Below are 13611 nucleotides of genomic sequence, written 5' to 3'. Positions count from 1 at the left end.
GGTTAATTACCTGATCAAAGTAAATTTTAAGTAAGACCTGAACCTAGCAGAGTGCTGTGTCCTTCAATGAGAAATAGGCACTGCAGGCATCCATTCCAAATTCTATTTTTTTTGTAAAATGTGCTAATATTTAATAGTTCAATAGAAAACTTTTATGTCCTTTCTTCAAGCAGATGTTAAGATTACTGGCATCATTACTAGAAGCTACACTGGCAATGAATGGTCAAGAAAAAATATCTTCAGAATTAGCCTAGGCAGAATCATGTAATGTGTTGAAAACTCTTCCTTCCCAAAGATGAGCATAATTATCACACCACCGATTCCCTCTCCTAGCACTGAAAGGAAACAAATCATGCTCTCCTCAATAACAGTAAACAGAACATCTCTTACATTTCTGCCAGATTCATATTTACGTTTCTATTCAACTAGACTGTACACTGCTTGGGGAAAGGAGCACAAATACCCAGGCCACATTGATGATCAGTATATATTTGTTTTACGAATAAAACCTGGATCATAATTTTCAACACATGATGAGGAAAACAGGTGAATCATAGGGCTGTTGTTTAGAAGTCCATGCTGAATTGTTCTATCACAGCACCTCTCTATTTCTGTCAGTTAACCACAGAATAGAATAGCATCAAGACACTTTAAATTTAATCAAATGCTTATAAATCACCTCCCATGTGTCAGTCACAATGCACACTGTGGAGACAAGGACATGTGACTTTTCTGCCTCCTCCCATAGCATGTATCCTAGACTCCATACTTATGAGACTATCCAAGGTAGTCTCATAAGTATTCTAATGAAAACTGGCTAATATTCATTTTGTAAATTTGATATTTTAATGAAAATTATTTAGCTATATTTGATGGTATTAGAAAGCACAAGTGAACAAATATAATAACTCAGACTTCAAAAAGAAAAAACATGAAACGAAAATTCATTGACATGAAAACATTTTTCAATATTGCTCCAATGTTTACTAATGCTGTTTATGAGATCAGTTCATGAATTCAACTATTCCTGAGTGAATATAGAATATAAACTATTGCAAAATATTAACCCAGTTTTTGAATATTAAAATTTTAAACGTTTTTCTTATTTGCATGGAGATTTTCTCTATTTCTTGGTTTTGAGGACGCTAATGTTGCATATAAAACAACCCCAAAATCATTTCAGTGGCCACCAACATAAACTAAGGTTTTACTCATACATCTAGAGATGGGCTGCAATGGTTCCACTTCAGGCTGAAAGTCATGTTTTGGTTGACTTCCGTCATAGGACCCAGGTCAAAGGGGCAGCAATTTCCTGAGACTTTTCCTTCTCATTTTGCTATTCAGAGGTTGCAGTGAAAAAGGCCAAGTGAGTCCAATCACAACTGTGGAAGTCCATAAAAAGCCCCTAAGTAAGCCTGGGGAAATCACAGTCACTCATACTCCAATGCAAAGCATACAGTCAAGTCCACCATCAATGGAACATGAATGTTTTCTTTTTGCATTAGAGAAGAGGAAAAAGGACAGTGAATATTTACTAAACAACAGTTGCAAAGTTAAAAGTGAAGTTCAAAATGTAAAAGAAAAATTTTATTTGGAAGTTTCAAAAATACTTTCTATATATGAAATCATAAACTTCTAGGATAATCAATGGCCAGGACTCCAGAGAAAGAGAAATTGAGCGGTGATACAAGGAGGAAATCAGACAGGCTAATCTGTTCCAGCAGGGGCAGTTTTATTCTCTATAGAATGCAATTTGAGCTTATCACCAGGGGAGAGCAAACAGCATATTTTTAAAAATTTCTGCTCCAAAAGACAACATTGGGGATAAAAATTTTCTTGGAGTTTTAGTTTTACTTTTTTAGGTTTAGAATTTTTTTTTTTTTACTTATTGTTGGCAATAAATGTAATTATTGTGTTACTGACTAGTAATATCCAGAAAGAACAAAGTCCAAAATTGTTACCATAAAAAATAAAACACCTTTCTTCTGTGAATTTTTGAAAGCTATTTTGTGAATTTTAATTGGCAAATAAAAATTGAATATTTATTGTGTACATGTTTTGAAATATGTATACATTGTGGAATGGCTCAACTGAGCTGATGATCATATGCATCACCTCACATGCTTACCATTTATTATAGTAAGAACACTTAAAATATACTCTTCTAGCAATTTTCAAAATACAATCAATGCTATAAACTATAGTCACCATGTTGTACTATACTCTGTGAAATTTTTTTTCTGAATAGATTTGGATAAAAGTTTAACCAAAATTAAAATAAAAAATAAAAGGAATTTTTCCCATAATTAAAAAGACATAAATTTCACTATCCTGAAATAATGGCTATAATGTAAAGAAAAGGAATTTTCTAAGATTAATCACAGCATATTTGTTCATTTCCGAAGAGCAACCAAGACCATTAAGAACTACTAAATTATAAGTATGAATAATCAGTGCAACAAAATGAACAAAATAAGAGTTGAAAAAGTTTTCTTATAAATATCCACCAACAGCTTCTAGCAGAAAGTATTGCTTTCTGGGATCATTACAATATGCCTGGATAAATTAAATTTTTTAGCTTTATAACAAGACATAAATGTATCTCAGACAATGCAATTTTTTAAGAAATTGGTTAAATAGGTTATGTCACAGAGGAAACCTAATTTGCCTTTCTGTCAAGGAAATTTTTAAATAAGCCAACAACTTAACATTATGAGATCTGAAGTAATGACTTTTCTACGTAGCAAGCTTCAGCCCAGTCACCAGTACCTCCTTTACCATAGCCAATGAATATGTTAGCATGACTTTCCTCTAATGGTCTTCAGCTTTAAATGGATAGACTCTGACATCAATTAATTCTCTAGAGATGCCTATTCCACAAGCTGTTCTTGCTTTTTCTGAGGCCATATATATGTATAAAGCATTTTTAGATATTAATCATTTTAAGCTTTTTTGCTTAAAGTAAAAAGTTCCTTACAGTATGTTTCAAAGATAAAATCACACTACATTCTTGGAGAAACTATTAGTTAAAACTCTAAAATGCATACAAGGCTGGCTGCAGTGGCTCATGCCTGTAATCCCAGCATTTTGGGAGGCCAAGGCAGGTGGATCACTTAAGGCCAGGAGTTTGAGACCAGCCTGGCCAACATGGTAAGACTCCTATCTCTACTAAAAATACAAAACAAAACAAGGCAAAACAAAATTAGCTAGGCTGGTGGCACACACCTCTAGTCCCAGCTGCTAGGGAGGCTGAGCACGAGAATCACTTGAACCCAGGAGGCAGAAGTTGCAGTGAGCTGAGATTGCACCATTGCACTCCAGCCTGGGCAACAGAGCAAGATTCTGTCTCCTAAATCAATAAATAAAATGCATACAAAATAGTTGTAGTACCTGCAGATATATAGGAAGATTAAAGGAAAAAGAATCCTTAGGAAAATTCTATATCCTATCTAGAGTACCTCTTAAGCTCCCTCTGCTGGTTACCATTTAAAGTAGGAAAAAAATGTTGATGCAGGATGAAGGATGAAATTGACAATATTGTCAATACTGTCGAAATTGAAAGGAATTTTCTCTTAAAAGGGGGCTAAATCTAACTGGCGACTATCTTTCCTAAGAAGGCTTTAAAAGGATTTCCAAACAGATTGAGGGAAAAAGGGACTGAAAATAAGGGGAATTATTCCCAAGTTTGAATATGTTCATCATTAAATTGATATGCCAAAATGCAAAAGCATTTAGTATAAACTATAAATGATTATGATTTAACACTAGAAAAATTAAGAATTTAAATATATTTCACAAACTTCACTAGAACAGAAAACTTTTATCACACTATTTAATTTACTTAGTTTCAATATTAATTTTTATTTTTTCTTCTAGAGTGAAAGTAAAGTAACAATTTAAATAATTATCAGGATGTATAAATGAATATCCATTCAGATAAAACATTACCGCTTAAGAAATATTTTGCATGTAATAAATATATTTCATGTTTAGGTTAACAGGCACCGTCTTGAGAGCAGAAGTTTTTTTAACTAATAAATAAATTATATTCAAGAAAACAAGGTGTTTATATCTGAGTATATCATTTAAGGTTTTTCTTCATATAGCACCCAAACTTCAAACTGTCTAGAAAGTATCTCCTAAAATATAACTCATACATTAAGTAATAAAAATAAAGGGCAAGAAAAAAAATCAATTTAAGACAAAATTTACAGTTTATATTCTTAATTCCCCATTCAATAAAATATCAATTGCCAATTTACTAAAAGTAAATGAACTGTATATATGCAATCTGTTAGCGCTGAAAATCTGAAATATATAGTTTTAAAAATCACTCTTTCTGACAGTATTTAAAATATTGCATCTCTGGCAAACCTGAAAACAAGCATCTTACTACCCTAGTTTTCATACCTAACCCATACCCCATCACTTTTTATCCTTTAACATCCATCCAGCACTTTTTTTTTTGGCAAATACACTTACTTATATCCCAAACACAAAACACTGACAATACTCCTTGGTAAACAAGGAAATCCCAGAACAGTCCAAGCCTACACAGTTTTGCTCCCCAAAGTGTGGCACAGGCTAAACAACAGGAGAGAAAGAAACAATCAATGGCCCTTATTGATGCAGTCAGAATGCTCCTGAGAGTCCGTAACTGTGCTGATGTAATCCTGATGGAAGTTTCAGCAGATTTTGCAGACAAGTATCAGAGAATAAGTCTTTGATTGATAATTTTTCTATTTATTTCTGCCAAGGCGACTGAAAACACGAAAGCCTTTTCATCAGACAGGTTAGCATAGATGTCAATTTCCTTTTCCTGTTTCTCTGTTAAAAGAAAAAGGGAAAGTTTAATATAAAAACAGTAGATGCAGTAAACTTAAATTTCTTAAAGCTTTCAAGTATTCTTTAAATGACATTATATACAATACTACAATGTACATTAAATGTTACTATGCTACTAAACTAAAAAGTTTTTAAAATTATACAAAGGAGTTACTGAAATGAAGATTAAATGAAGACAACGTATATTTATACACACAGGCACTCTAACAGCTGCATCATTTCTCTAAGAATCTCATTTATTTCTATCTCCTCACTGTCTCAATCAAAATGAATTTTCTCTGCTAGATGAAATTCACTCTGAGAGATGGTCCCCTTCTGAACATCAATGGTGACTTTATGAATATATTAACATCTTCACCTTCATCTTCTTATACAGGAAATGAATAACTAACATTTATATATTTCCCCTCTCAATTACAAACATAATCCAAGTTCACAGAAAATTTGAAAAAAAAAAAAAAAGAAAAAAGAAAATCACTTGTAATCTCATGAGTCAGCAAAAATCACAATTAACATGTTGGTATATATTCTTCCAAATTACTTTTTCAGGAGTCACTGATTTTATTTTTATTTTGTTCTGACATTCTGATAGAAATCAAATGCATATAATTCACAGTCAAATCATTTTTATAAAACTTGCTACAAAAAACAGAAGTCCTTTGCCCCATGCACATTTCCCATTCTCCAAAAGCACCCCTTGCCTCGGCCTCCCAAAAAAGTGACAATTTTTTTTTAACTTGTTCCTTTTTGTTTTTACAAGAACAAATCTCTAAGTAACATTTGTACAAGATGCTACTTCAGGGTTTTAGGCATTACTGATTCCACAATGGAAAATAAGGGTTACACTGTTTTGCATCTCTTGCCCCAATCAACATTCTGCCCATCCCCTCATCTTCTCACAATAGTTAAATCACAACTTCAGGAACATCAATTTTCAATATTTACATTATTATAACTATGGTAAGTGATTTTACTTTTCCTTCACATTGTTTTCCCTAAAGTGATTCTCTTTCTACTTGCTTAGTTTTCATTTCTAACTCAACCCAAAGTCTTCCCTAGTTGTATAAATCTTTTTTCAGGATATTTATATATATCAGGTATTTTATCATTTTTATCTTCTCAAAGAAATCTCTTCAAGTCTTCCAACCTGGTCCAGTATGAAATGGTTGCTCTCTAGACCTACTGCACAATTATCATCTTGAACTCTTTCATCAGCATCATGCTGGAGAGTCTCCTCATCTTTAGAGTCAGGTAGACCCACCTTTGTCTTGAATCCAAAGATTCTTTCTTGGTTTACTTCTTCATTTTGGTAGCAGGTAACATGTAGGGGCTTCCTGAGAAGGGGAGTACTGGTAGCTAATTTTATGAGACCCTGAATGTTAAAAATATCTTTAGTCTACCTTCACATTAATTCATGGTTTGATTGAGTATAGACTCGTAGGTTTCCACTTTGAACTGTGAAGGCAGTAAATTGTCTTCTGACTACTGGTGCCGCTGTTGAGAAAACCCAGTACCTCTTTTATAGTTATTTTTAAAATCAATGATAAATTTACATACAGTGAAATATATAGATCCTTTATGTGTTCAACTGGATGAGTTCTGACAGACGTATACAAACATGTAACCCATGTCACAATCGAGATCCAGCAAATGTCCTCCAGAAATTCCTCATGCTTCTTTCCAGCCAATCCCTCCCAATACCTACAAGCAACCACTGTTCTGATTTCTGTTACCATAGAATCATTCTGTCTGTTCCTAAACTTCATATAAATGGCATCATATAGTATGTACTCTTTTGTGTCTAGCTTATTTTGCTCAATACGTTTTTCAAATTAATTGGTGCTATTCATATATCAGTAGTTTGTTCTTTGCTGGGCAATATTCCATTGTATTAGTTCCAATATCATTTTGCTTTTCTTTTTTCTGAAAACCTGAAGAATTTTCTTTAACCCAAGAGATAGGATCACAAGCTCTGGTATAATTAATTTCTCTTTTTAACCATCCATTAGACTAGAAATTTGTAGGCCCTTTTAACGAAGAAACTCAATGTCCCTCAGGCTGGGAAAATCTTCTTGAATAAATAATTGTCACTGTTAAAGTCATTGATGACTTCCTTCTCCTGAAACTTCAATTATTTACAGACGTCTGACCTCACACTGGTCCTCTAAATTTCTTACCATTTCCATTCTGTTTTTTCCGTATCTTTTCAATTGCTATACTTTCTGGAACCTTTCTTCAATTTTATCTTTAAGCCTTTTATTAAAGTTGTTCATTTCTGTGTACCATGTATGTTTTGGGTTTTGGGGGAAATATTTTAAACTTCAGTTTCTAAGTGGCTTGACTTCTGCAATTTCCTTTTAAATATCATCTTGCTCTTGTTTTACAGTTACAATTACTTCTTTTGTTAAAGATATTAATAATAGTTTATATTTTTTCTTTTCCCTTCAAAAACTTGTTTTTTCCAAGTTATTTTCTCTCTCCTGTTGATCTGGTCTTAGCCTTTCATACCATAATAAATGCTTTCTTCTAGATATCTGGGTAATTTTTGGCAATATGCTCGTATTTAGCAGTGACCAAAAAAGCTGATTACACATATGTGGAGCTTGACTCTGATCATCAGATTAGGATGATCCAATTAGGCCATTTCTCTATGATAATGAAAGTATCTTTATTTGGGGCCTTTTCTTTTGGGTCCTTCGGATTCTCTAGAGAAGATATGGTCAATTTTTTTTTTAATCCTGGATACTAATAAGCCTAACTCAAGAACTCCATATTTACTATGCCCAATTTTAACCTAGGATTCCTGATCTTATCCAGGCCATCAACAGACACCTGGTGTTTCCGAGACCAAAGACTATGCTATTTATCTTTTTCAAAGGATAAACTTGGGTTGTAAGAGGGTAAACAGTCTTAATGAGCTATCCATAAAAATACTTGCAAATAATCTTCTCATTTTTAGCCTCAATTTCACTTCTACTTCCAGACATGACTGATACACAAATTCCTGACTTTTAGGTAATTGTGTAATAAAAATGAGTTTCTTTCTTAGATTTCCCCAAAGGAGTTTGGAGCTAGATGTGATTTTTCAATCCACCATCTTCAGCTTAAAGTCTACGTTCATTCTTAAGTTCATTAATATGATGTTCAGAATTGCCTAACATATTTTAATCAGTCAAAAATAAATATATTCTATATTATAATATCCAGAATAATCATACCCTTATATATAAAATGAAGGCTTAGAGTAACCCAAAATTGTTTTTCAATAATTTGTTTTTATGATTTAATCAAGATATATTATGATAATGTCTAACAAGCTTTCCTTTTCCATTCTTCCTTCTTACACTGTTTCGAAATAGAAAAGTCAGTTTTTCCCCCCTCTTGACCTCTCATCTGACTAGACAGAAGAGCCCATTTTTAGTTTGTTTTTTCAGAACCACTGTCAGATTTTCCTTAATTCATATGTTAAAGCTTGCTCCAAATTTTTCAAATGCCCTAAGAGCAAGGAATCAATAAAATGCCCGAAAATCAAGGAATCAATTTAGTGCTAAATAGCTATTTAGCACTAAGAAGCATATCTAAGAAATCTATTCTAAAACACAGAGATTTCAAAAGTTCACATTAGGTTGGTACAAAACTAAAACAGGAATTACTTTTGCACCAATCTAATAGTTCTTGTCCATTTTATACTTAGAATGCAATGGTTTACATCAAAGATTGGCAAATTAGGCCAAGTGCAGTGGCTCATGCATGCCTGCAATTCTAGCACTTTGGAAGGCCAAGCTAAAAGGATCCCTTGAGCCCAGGAGTTTGAGACCAGCCTGGGCAACATAGTGAGACCTCACTTACTCTAAAGGTAAAAAAGCCTGGCATGGTGGCGTGTACTTCTATTCTCAGCTATTCGGAAGGCTGAGGCAGGAGGATCGCTTGAGCCCAAGAGTTTGAGGCTGCAGTAAGCCAATATCACAGCACTACACTCTAGCCTGGGTGACAGAGTGAGACCCAATCTCAGAAGAAAAAAAAAATCAAGGAAAGAAAAAGAAAGAAAGAGACTGGCAAACTATAGTACAGGTACCAAATGTGGCCCGCCACCTGTTTTATAAAGTATTACTGAAACACAGCCATGCCCATTCATTTATGTATGTTTTATGGCTGCTTTTCAGCTACAATGGCAGAGCTGAGTAGTTGTGACAGAGATAGTATGGCCCACAAAGCCTAAAACATTTACTATCTGGCTCTTTACAGAAAAAGTGTAATGACTTCGCAGTCTACTTAAATAACCAGTTTGTGGCTGGGCGCAATGGCTCATGCCCGTAACCCCAGCACTTTGGGAGGCCGAGGCAGGTGGATCACAAGGTCAGGAGTTCAACACCAGCCTGGCCAAAATGGCGAAAACTCGTCTCTTCTAAAGATACAAAAAATTCACCGGGTGTGGTGGCACGTGCCTGTAATCCCAGCTACTTGGCAGACTGAGGCAGAAGAATCACTTGAATCCGGAAGGCAGAAGTTACAGTGAGCCGAGATCGAGCCACTACACTCCAGCCTGGGCGAGTAAGATTTCATCTCCAAAAAAAAAAAAAAAAAAAAAAAAAAAAAAAAAAAAAAAAAAAAAAAAATTCCAGTTTGTGCTACAAAAACTGCTTTAAGCAATTTCCTGCAATTTGTATCAAAAACAAATAAATTAAAAGCATATCTTACTCTAGAAATAGCTTTCTTAACATTTTTATGTAATAAATAGAAAATACCTAAAAAATATTTACAGCCAAATAAATGCTTCTTTTTTCGAGTAATCATGAAATAAAAACTAAAATCCTCCATATACAATTCTACCACAAGTATACAGACTTCATTTCCCCAGCTAAAGACTGTCATTATCTGCTTTCTCATCTTCTCTCACCCACCACCAGAAGCATTCTTCTCTTCTTTCAGCTGTATTTCCTCTACTTCAACTGAAAAGAATGTTGTTTTATGAGCCAAGCAGTATTTCTCTCTTTTCCTTTTTCTCTGTTGACTTTTCTTTACCTAGTTTCCCTTCTAAAATAGTGCTTGGCATAGGTTTTCTGATCACCCTATTGTTAAAGAAACATTCAAATTGAATAACTCAAATCCTCTGGAAGAGCATAAAAGAAGGAAAGAGAAAAGCAGTAAAATTACCGAAGGAATAAGGGGATTACCTTAGTATAGCCTACCTAGAATACAGTCAAGTATAATAGAAACCTTACTCCTTTAGCCATACAATACTAAGATACCTTTAACTTTGATAAAAGCTAGGAATGGCTATACTGGTGAAGCTGTTTTCTAGCAATAGTAACTTTATTCAAATAAAAGCGCATAAAGCCGAGAGAAATAGTGAACTGGTAGAATGTTCTCATTGTCTAAAATAAGTAAAATTTACATTTACACAAAAAGCACTTGAGTACCTAAGACAGAATATCTAAAAAAGCAAAGCATAACTCACAAATAGTCTAAGAAATTATAAATGCATTTCAATGAAGATGACATCATTTTGACAGAGGTTTTTAAAGAACAATAAAGAGCAACTATCTCTTTTTTTAGTTAACTACCGGCTTGAAAGTTTCAATATTAAAAAGATATTTGTGGACATATAAAGGTTCATTATACTATTCTCTAATCTTGCATACGTTGAAATTCTCCTTAAGTTTTTAAAAAGATGCGTAAATCAAAAAAAAAGAGAAGCTGAAGTTTTAGTTAATATCTGAAAACAAGTTATTGGTAGATATTTATCAGAAGAAAGGAGAAGACCTGTAAGGAGAAATAGAAATATACTCTGGACCAAGAAGAATGTATCTAACTACGCAAAAGCTGCCTCAGAGTAGGAAGCACAATCTCCCAATGAGCAATTAAAAACGCCACAAGAACACTTTCAAAAGTAAAATTTTAAAATTCACAGCTTAACAGTTTGAAATAAGTCTTAAAAGAACTCAGACTTGTCTTAAAAAAATAAAAAGAAAAAAACAGAGGTCCCAGCACTTTGGGAGGCCAAGGAGGGCAGATCGCTTGAGCCCAGAAGTTCAAGACGAGCCTGGGCAACATGGCAAAACCTCCATATTAATTTTTTGGTGGAGAAACCCCCAAAAATTAGCTAGGCATGATGGTGCACACCTGTAGTTCCAGCTACTCAGGAGGCTGAGGTGGGAGAATTATCTGATCCCGGGAGGTTGAGACTGCAGTGAGTCATGACTTTGCCACTGCATTCCAGCCTGGGCAACAGACTGAGACCCTGTCTCAAAAAAAAAAAAAAAAAAAAAGGTACAATCATATTAACAGGCTTCTCCAGGGTGTCATATACAAATTATCTTTGAACTCCATTATCATCAGTTTATAGCAAGGTAAATTTTACTTAACTAAGCCTTTAGGTTTCCAATAAGAATTGAATTCCTGTGATTAAAAAAAATAATAAGCATCTACCATAGAGGAAATGCTTTCAAACTAAAATACGAGTTGTGATTTTAAGTCCAGGAGCTCAATGCCTCCACTTTCTTCACTACTACCTAATTAATATCCCAGATCAATTTAATACTTGGAAAAAAAAAACTGCTTGATTTATTCATACCTCTTTCTTCCTCATGTTTTTTGGCAGATGCACTTTTAGGTCTTCCTCTTCCTCGTCTGATATGATCTGAATGGCTGTTACTTCGAGACCTCTTTCTGTTTTCTAAATCTTTATTTACTGTAGAATTTATCTTCTCTCTCCTAACTCTCTCTGTTCGCCTCCTCTTGGCCTCATGCTTGTTTTCTGTATGGATGAATAAAAGTGATATATTTTAGGACTTAGCAAGAACTGTTTGCCCAAGTTCTCATTGTCTTCCTTTTCCTTTCTAAATTGCACTAGAGTATGCTTCCTGGCATATTTCATAGAACTACAACCATAACATATATGTCTCCCCCACACCCACATCAGAAAAAAAGAAATTCAACAGAATTCAGATCACAATAACACATGAAGTAGGAGGAATCTTGGAAGAGAAAACAAGTTTCATCATTTGGCAGTTTAAATTTCAGCCTCTACAAGTTCACACAATTCCATAGCAAGCTTTTCTGCCTTTTTCTTCCTGTTTCCAAGCTAAAAGTAGTAAAATATTAAGAAAGGAAAAAAATTCCATACCTTTTTGCCCTCTACCTGAATTAAAGATTAAAATATGTGAAATATGCACAAGCAAAACTGATCTTAGAGCTAATGTATTAAGGTTACAATAAAAATCAAACGGAAAGCATCCATAACAAATATGAAACCACTAGGCAAGTGAGTAGTTTTCACTTTAGCCACCGATAAGGTAATTTCTGATATAAAAGCATGTTTTTCCATAAACGGAATAGCAGTAAGGAGCCTTTATTAAATATCGTGATTTAATTAATGCAAGAAGCCACTCCTCCCACTTTAAACAAATCAGACTGTTGGATAAGACAAACAATAACCTTAAAGAAAAAACAAAACAACAAAAAAATATGATACCTTGCTTTAACACATACCTGCACTCAAAAGCAAGAAAGAGAATGCCCCAAATGCCTAAAATCACAGTGGTAAAAGGGCAAAAGAAACAGAAAAATTCATATCCCAAGAACTAAAGGGAACAATTTGAAAAACTATAAATTAAGTATACTTAATAGGCTGCTGTAAAAAAAAGTAAAAGTAAAATAGTAATATTATCTCCAAATATCATATCTTGGAGAATTAATTTGAAGTTTCAAATTAGACATATACCAGATAATACAAGAACATTTAATTATCCCAGATTGCAAGAAAGTTATCAAAGACAACCAGAGTCTTGTTAAGACTCAGGCTAACCTGAAGAGGCTCCAGCTACTACAGAACAATTTGAGCATCAATAAAAATAATAACTATAATAGATTGAAATATATCAAGTATATGAGTACATTAACATTAAAAACAAAAACTATAGCCGGGCCCAGTGGCTCACGCCTGTAATCCCAGCACTTTGAGAGGCGGAGGCAGGTGGATCAAGAGGTCAGGAGTTTGAGACCAGCCTGACCAACATGGTGAAACCCCGTCTCTACTAAAAATACAAAAAAAAAAATTAGCCGGGTGTAGTGGCACATGCCTGTAATTCTAGCTACTCAGGAGGCTGAGGCAGAATTGCTTGAACCTGGGAGGGAGAGGTTGCAGTGAGCTGAGATCATGCCATTACACTCCAGCCTAGGCGACAGAGCGAGACTCTGTCTCAAAAAAAACAAAACAAACTACTTGGCCATCATATGAAGACACTGAAGAACCAACTCATTACTTTGAAAACTTAAATAAAGGGAAAGAACTAAGCATTTCTTCTGCTTTTTCTATTTAAACTGTGCTACTCACTGGGTAACCAAAACACAGATGAAGAGAAGTTTCTCATACTAACAGTAATAAATGAAGAAGGAATGACAGAATCAGAATATCACCACTTTTTACCTGCAATAAACTAAAGGTTATAAGCACTAAACATCAGCAGGTACTAACATCACTAAAAAAGAGAGAAGCAGGCCAAGCACAGTGGCTCACATCTGTAATCCCAGCACTTTGGGAAGCCGAGGCAGGCAGATCACCTGAGGTCAGGAGTTCCACTCCAGCCTGGCCAAAAGCAAGACCCTGTCTCTACTAACAATACAAAATTAGCTGGGTGTGGTGGCACATGTCTAATTCCAGGTACTTGGCAGGCTGAGGCAGGAGAATCACTAGAACCTGGGAGGCCGAGGTTGCAGTGAGCTGAGATAGCACCACTAAACTCCAGCCTGGGTGACAGAGCGGGA

The 13611-nt window shown here is 34.5% G+C and overlaps 1 protein-coding gene across 2 annotated transcripts in view; it reads right to left on the bottom strand.

The window, feature by feature from the left end:
* Nucleotides 1-3841: 3841 nt before the first annotated feature.
* Nucleotides 3842-13611, bottom strand: part of CUNH16orf87 (chromosome unknown C16orf87 homolog) — a 31601-nt gene continuing 21831 nt past the window's right edge. The window contains exons 3-4 of one of the 2 annotated variants that reach the window (XM_037734669.1): nucleotides 11420-11602; nucleotides 3842-4827 (exon numbers count right to left, since the gene is read on the bottom strand). In XM_037734669.1, coding sequence (XP_037590597.1) covers nucleotides 4709-4827; nucleotides 11420-11602 — 302 coding nt within the window. In that variant the 3' untranslated portion in view covers nucleotides 3842-4708. The remainder of the gene's footprint in view (nucleotides 4828-11419; nucleotides 11603-13611) is intronic. The other variant, XM_037734670.1, reaches the window with a different exon arrangement.

The sequence above is a fragment of the Cebus imitator genome, unplaced genomic scaffold (assembly GCF_001604975.1).
Source record: "Cebus imitator isolate Cc_AM_T3 unplaced genomic scaffold, Cebus_imitator-1.0 Scaffold652, whole genome shotgun sequence".
Lineage (NCBI taxonomy): Eukaryota > Metazoa > Chordata > Mammalia > Primates > Cebidae > Cebus > Cebus imitator.
This window is presented reverse-complemented; position numbering and strand designations above follow the sequence as displayed.